General features: G+C 39.5%; 1 protein-coding gene across 1 annotated transcript in view; it reads left to right on the top strand.

Annotated features, from left to right (window-relative positions):
- The first annotated feature begins 303 nt into the window (after nucleotides 1-303).
- LOC102822271 overlaps nucleotides 304-7,576 on the top strand; it is a 33,896-nt gene continuing 26,623 nt past the window's right edge. Inside the window, exons 1-4 of the mRNA XM_006851535.1 lie at nucleotides 304-534; nucleotides 646-679; nucleotides 769-811; nucleotides 6,450-7,496. Coding sequence (XP_006851598.1) covers nucleotides 304-534; nucleotides 646-679; nucleotides 769-811; nucleotides 6,450-7,496 — 1,355 coding nt within the window. The remainder of the gene's footprint in view (nucleotides 535-645; nucleotides 680-768; nucleotides 812-6,449; nucleotides 7,497-7,576) is intronic.

The following is a 7,576-nucleotide window of genomic DNA, read 5'->3' as shown; positions in this document are numbered from 1 at the left end:
TTAGAAATAATCATTAATTAATTTCATACAACAAAATTAATTCTATAAACTATAGCACTATACTTTTCTGACCAGTTGAAATATGCTTATTAAGTTGAGGTGAGCTCAGTACAATGCCCACTATGACACGTTCCTTACCTCCCCCAGAGCAATCACTGGTGCTCTTGCTAAGACACTTGTAGGCACTGGACTCTTTGAGGCAGAGCATTACATGTGGTTTAAGATGGACATGCCAACTTTTTGTGGTTTGGGCCATTCAAAATCGACGACTTAATGAGACGCAAGTCTCTTTCACAGATTAAAATGACGAAGCAATATAATTTATTTGATAAAGGCATGAGGGATGAATTGGGAGATAATACATTTTTCATGTTATGGGATCTTCTAGATTCCTGGATTTTTCAAAATTATTGGATGGTAATCTTCTTTATAATTTTCTTAGGGATTATTTTTGAAGTAGTATTCATAAAATTTTGTACATCCCTCCAGAAGAAACCTACATTTCCAGAAGAAGATAGTTCAGGTACCCAGGAGGTAAGAACAAATGCTTGATACCCTCCTTACCACAATTTCAATGTTACGTATAATATTGGAGAACTTTGATATTTGGATTACTCTTCTAACATTTTGTCTCCCTTGAAACAGAATGAAGACAGGGTCTTCCAAAGTTTGCAATTTGGTAAATATCATGTAATTTATATTTTCACATAGAACATACTTAGCCTGAGCTTCTCCTATTGATAATCTGTTTTATTTACTCTCATTTAGCTCTAGATAATTGGTCAAGTGTGACTTCATCTTCAGAAGAAAGGTAAGTGATACATGTTTTAATGAAATCAAATAGGTTGACATGTTCAAAATTAACTTTTACATCTGAATTTCTGAAAAGGTTTTCCAATAAGTACAGAGGATCACAGTTTTCAATACTGTAATTTAATCTAACATTTTTTCAAAAGAATGGATAATATATACCAAGCACCATGTTAAAAGCTTTTTCATAAACTAAAAATTATTCCAAAAGATAGGTAGTGTCAGAAGTACAGTTAGAGAGGTGAAGTCACTTCTCTATCACACGGCTCCTTTCCCAGTATCCACAAAGAAGGAGTAATGGCCAATTCTTGGAACTAAACTGAAAAAAAAAAATTATTTAGCATTCACTGAGTAGCCCTGGTCGCATTGTAAAATAAACACTGGACTGTAAACCACAGGATCAGTGGTTCAAACCCACCAGCGGCTCAGTGGGAAAATGATGAAATTTACTGCTCCCATAAAGATTTCCAGTCTCAGAAACCTTACATAGGAATTGACTTCATGGCAGAGCTTGGTTTGAGTGTATGAAGAAGCACAGCAGAAGAAAGTTCTAGCAATCTAATTTCATAAAGCTGATAGTCAAGAAACCAGGTGCTATAAGAGTGGCATAGAAGGATTTCTAGAAACAGAATTAACCAGTATCTTAAAGATATATCTGTGCTAGAGATTAGTACTGACATCATCATTACTCTTTCATCAATATTTTACTTGCTTTAATCAAACCCATGCAGTAATCCTTGGGTATCTTCTCTGTAGAGAACACTATGTTTGATGACGGGAGCCAGGTTAACAGAGTTTCTGTTTTTAAGAAGCCTGACACTTAGGATAAGCACTGGACCACCAACTGCAAGGCTGGCAGTTCAGATCCACCAGCTGCTCCTTGGAAACCCTAAATAGGGTTGCAATGAGTCAAAACTGCCAGTACCTTCAGTGCACCTTGGACTTTTTCCTTCAGTAACATTGGCTCTTAATCATATGCTACCTCTTGTAATGGTTGAACATCAACCATTTCTTTTTGGTACAGGACTCTGTATTATGTTGACCAAATAATCCAAGAAGAAGTTGGATTATATGAAGAGGAATATGACATCAGGATTGGAGGAAGATTCATTAATAACCTGCGATATGCAGATGACACACCTTGCTGAAAGCAAAGAGGACTTAAAAGACTTACTGATGAAGATCAAAGATCACAGTCTTCAGTATGAGTTGCAGCTCAATGTAAAGAAAACAAAAATTCTCATTACTGAACCAATAAATAACATCATGATAAATATAGAGGAAAGAATGAAGTTGTCAAAGACTAGACTCTACTTGCATGCACTGTCAGCACATGAAAGGAGCAGTCAAGATATCAATTGACGTATTGCATTAGGCAAATCTATTGCACAACACCTCTTCAAGTGTTCAAGAGCAAAGATGTCAGGTTGAGGACTGAGGTGTGCTTGATGCAAGCCATGGTATTTTCAATAGCTTCATAGGCATGTGAAAGATATATTACTAGGAGGGACCAGTCCCTGGAGAAAGATAGCATGCTTGGTAAAGTGGAGGGTCTGTGAAAAAGACAAGATTCCCAATGAAATGGACTAGCAGAGTGACAAGAACAGTGGGCTCATGCGTAACGATTGTGAGGGTGCCTCAGAACCCAGCAGAATCTCATTCTGTTGTGCTGAACGTTGCTAAGAGTTGGAACCTACTGGACAGCACCTAACAACATGAAATGGAGTGAGGGGTGTGGGGCAAAAAGAAGGAAGGATCAGTTGAAATCGTGTGAGGTTCAGTGCTCATTGACATAAGTGGTGTCATAGGATGAGATTAGCACTCGATTTTAGAAATCAGGAGACCATGCCTATTGATCCAAGTCTCAGCATAGCAAGTGGCTGGTCCTCTGTAGGGTTGGGGGAATGTTTGTTTCAGATTTGCATGAGTCACAGAAGCCAGCATTGACCTTAGAAGTATATTCACAGAAGTGAGTCCTCCACCAATTACTTGACTTCCAAAATCTGAAGCTCTCACTGATGGGTTTCAGAAGCACCTGTATGGAAGACGACTGCTTCATCTTTTTCCAGCACAATGGTGTTTGAACTGCTGACCTTGAGGTTAGCAGCCCAGCGCTGAATTTAATGTGGCATCCAGCCTCCTTTCACACTAGAAACAGATACCATGATATTCTAGCAGAATTAAGGACTAACCAAATGACGTATGATTCAAACCCACCAGCTGTTCCATGGGAGAAAGATGTGGCAATCTGTTTATGAAAAGATTGTTGTTGTTGTTAAGTGTTGTTGAGTCAGTTCTGACTCATAGAGATTCATTATAGGGTTTCCAAGGAATGGCTGGTGAGTTTGAACCACTGCCTTGCAGTTCAACCTGACCTTAAGGTCGAGTGCTTATCCTATGGTGCCACACAGCCTTGGAAATCTTACGGAGTAGTTATCCTCTGTCCTATTGTGTGACCATGAGTCTGGGTTAACTGGATGTCAGTGGCCAGTGTTCAGGAAAAAATACACAGATTCTCAAACACAGTATCCATTTACATACCAGTTCTGGAGAGAACAGTTAAGGAGGATCCATAGGGCAGCCTCACTAGTCGTGTTTAACGGAATAGTCTCTTCATTCTCTTAGTGAGGATTGGCCATATGGGGACCAAATTCTAATCAAAGCAAATATCTGTCCGACTTTCTGTGGATGCTGCCGCCCTGCCCTTGACAGACTGACTCACAGCTATAACTCTGTGATTCTGGCAGCCTCAGGTAGTGTATATGTGATCTTCATTTTACAGATAAAAGCAGCTAATGCATCATATTCAGACTGACTTTCCCTCAGCTCATATCTATTTTGGTAAGCATCTGGCTATCTTCCCGGGCCCTGAATCCAAGTACTCCAGGTCTGACTAGCATGTTGACCTGTCCATCCTAGGGCACAGTTCTTATTTCTCACTCCACGATGGCCAGGCAACCAATCTGGTCACAACAGTGATCCTCCCACATCCAATTCTTCATCTTCCATCCTCATATATAGTCCCTTTGTCCTTATCTAAATTACAGTCTTAGGTTGTTTCAAATATCCCATTCTCCTCTTAACTGCAAATATTTAACAAGTTCAATATTTGAAAGAGCTAATGAAACCCCACAGAGCCCTGGTGTGGTGCCAGAGGATAAGCACTTGACCCCAAGATCAGTTTGAACTGTAAGGGTTAGTGGTTCAAACTCACCAGCCAATTCTCGGACACCCCACACAAGGTCACTATGAATCAAAACCGACTTGATGGCACTTAACCACAACAGTCAAACCCCACAGAATATACTCCTATAAGACGCTTTCTTATTTTAAAACATTGTGCAGCAAGAGAAGGAAAGCAGGCAGGCCTTAGAGGTCTGAGAGACATCTTGCACAAACTCCTCTTCTTGCACAGGCACATGGATCTCAAAGCTGTGTGACAGGGCTGTATTCTTTCACCATACTTATTCAACCTGTATGCTGAGCCAATAATCCGAGAAACTGGGTTCTATGAAGATAAACGTGGCATCAGGATTGGAGGGAGACTCATTAACAACCTGCGATATGCAGATGATACAACCTTGCTTGCTGAAAGTGAACAGGACTTGGAATATTTACTGAAGAGGAATTGGAATATTTACTGATGGAAGATCAAAGAGCACAGCCTTCAGTATGGATTGCATCTCAATGGAAAGAAAACAAAAATACCACTGGACCAATAAAAAAACATTCTTATCAATGGAGAAAAGATTGAAGTTGTTGAGGACTTCATTCTTCTTGGATCAACCATCAACACTCATGGAAGCAGCAGTCAAGAAATCAGAGGACATATTGCATTAGGCAAATCTGCTGCACAAGACCTTTTTAAAGTGTTGAAGGAGCAAAGATATCAGCTTGAGGACTAAGGTGCCCCTGACCCAAGCCATAGTATTTTCAATAACTTCAAATGCATGCCAAAGCTGGACAGTGAATAAGGAAGACCGTAGAAGAATTGATGCTTTTGAGTTACGGTGTTAGAGGAGTATATTGAAAGTGCCATGGGCTGCCAAAAGAACCAACAGATCTGTGTTGGAAGAAGTGCGGCCAGAGTGCTCCTTCGAGGCCAGGATGGATTATGATTAATGGAAGACTCATTAACAACCTGCATTATGCAGATCACACAACCTTGCTTACTGAAAGTAAAGTGAACTTGAAGTACTTACTAATATACATGAAGCACATTCTAAAGCCTGTATGTATGTACTTATTACAGCACATACATACAAGCTTTAGTACGACTTACACCTCTATAGGTGTCCTACTATGACACTGTAGGATATATACTGGACTGCTAACCAAAAAGTCAGGATTCACACCCACCACCAGCTCCTTGGAAACCCTATACAAGGTCGCTATGAGTCAGAACTGACTTGATGGCACTTCATAGTAACACCTCAATACTAATTTTAAAATTCACAACAGGAAAGACTGAAGATGTGAAGGATTTCATTTTACTTGGCTCCACAATCAGTTCCCACAGAAGCAGTAGTCAAGAAATCAAACAACATACTGCATTGGGCAAATCTGCTTGCAAAACCCTTTTTCAATTGTCAAAGAACAAAGATGTCACTCTGAAGCTAAGGTGTACCTGACCAAAGCCCTGGAATCTTCAATGGCCTCATATGCATGAGGAGTCCTGGTGTGGCACTGTAGGATAAGCACTGGACCACAAGGGCATTTGGAACTGCAAGATCAAATCTACCAACTGTTCCTCAGAAACCCTATACAGGGTTTCTATGAGTCAGAACCACTGAATGGATGGCACTGAACAACACCATGAGAAAGGTGAACACAGTAGCTACAACAGTGGGCCCAAACACAGCCATGATTGTGCAGAGGATGCAAAACAGGGCAGTGTTTTATTCTGCTGCACGGGGTTGCTATGAGTCAGAACTGACTCAGCAGCAGCTAACAACAGCATTTTCTGAAAAATCAGCATTTCTAAAAAGTTCCCAGGAGATGCTGATATTGTTGGTCTGCGTTCCACTCTTTGAGAAACATTGCTCTGACCTTTAGCCATCAAAAACAAAAACACAGAAAACTGCTTGTTAAAATACTCTATAATGTACTAGAAAGTTGCAGTTTATAGAACTGGGCATTGTTCTTAAAATGTATTATATAAGACTATATTCATTATTTCCAATACTCTCCCTGGTAGCACAGTGGTTAGAAGTTAGGCTGCTAACTGCAAGGTCAGCAGTTCAGTCTACCAGTGATTCTACAGGAGAAAGATGAGGCTTTCTGCTCCTGTAAAGACTTACAGGCGCAGAAACCCTTTACAGGGCCTCTCTGAGTTGAAACCAATTCAGCATGCAACCACTACCATACAGAACAGAAACAATCTAATATTTCTTATTAAGAATGAAACTTTAACCTGTAACTTTGATTCATTGCTGTCAAAAATAAACTTCTAAAAAGGTTTGTAAGGTAGGAAGCACCTTATTCTTGGAGTTCACTTCACAGTTGATTGACTTATTAATTAAAAGGAGCTAAGTAAGATTTGCTGATTACACAGGTCTCTTTAAATCTAGAAGAGAGTTCTTGTAACAAATATGTCTGAAGCAATAATGCATTTGTACACTGCTTATTTTCTATTTCAGAGTGGATATTTTTACACAAAGTACAATTACTTCATCACTTACAGCTGAAGAAAATGAAGGTAACTTTGAAGATAGAGTTTCTTCATTAGACAGACTCATCTGGGTACGTAACAGTGAAAGTGAATACCAAGTGAATGACTTTAATGACAGTCATATGCCATCATCACGTGGGACGAGCTTATCTTTGTCAACATTTCAATGTGAAGTTAAGGAATATTTTCAAAGTCATAGTGAAAGTCTAGAAAGTGAACGTGACACCTTAAAATTTTCATCAAAGAAATTATATTCTATAATGAAAACCAACAAACATAAAAACGTAAGGGTTTCTTCTGATTTTAACTTCTCAAGAACTTCAAGATTAACTGTAGACAATGAGGCTCTAGATGTGGCACCATGCCCTTCTGCCCACTTATATCTTTCCAGAGACCAAGTTAGACTTCTGGAAGAAAACGTGAGAAATCAAATTCTTTTAAAATCCAAGCGTACACTTGAGAGTGAATCAACTTATCTTTATTCAAGATCTCAAGAGTCTTTGGTTCAGAGTGAATATTCTGCCCAGGAATATGATTCTTTTTCAGGACAAAATGCTGTTCAGAATCAAGCCCAACATTTCACTCAAAGCCAAGAATCAATCAACAGCCAGCCTGCTATCAAGGTCAGATACTTGGCTGAGTCTCAAGATTTCATGGGGAAACCATTTTTCAGCAGCAGACAAGACTCCTTCCAGATCCAGACTATGGATAGGAGGAGTCAACATTTGGTCAAAGTCCCAAATCGTGAAATTCAAGATTCAATCAAGAGCCCAGAATCTGATGAAAAATCCTTAGAGGAGGCTCAATATCCAGCACGGTTTGAAGATTCAAACAAGAATTTATATTTAATCAAGGAACAAAATACCATTCTTGAGAATTCTAAATTTCTAGCTTTAACTGTAAATCCAAATTCAGTTGCTGATGAGATGCAACCGCTAAAGAGTGTAAAGTTAAAGGGGCAGCAGCATGGTCCTTCATCAAAGTCAGTCCTTGACACTGCATACAGTGCCATGAAGCTTTCACCTGCCCTCAAAGATGCTACATACAATCCCATGAAACTTTCACCTGCCCTCAAAGATGCTGCATACAATCCCA

The sequence above is a fragment of the Chrysochloris asiatica genome, unplaced genomic scaffold (assembly GCF_000296735.1).
Source record: "Chrysochloris asiatica unplaced genomic scaffold, ChrAsi1.0 scaffold00029, whole genome shotgun sequence".
Taxonomy (NCBI): Eukaryota; Metazoa; Chordata; class Mammalia; order Afrosoricida; family Chrysochloridae; genus Chrysochloris; species Chrysochloris asiatica.
The sequence above is the reverse complement of the archived record's forward strand: the minus strand, read 5'-3'. Positions and strand labels throughout refer to the sequence as shown.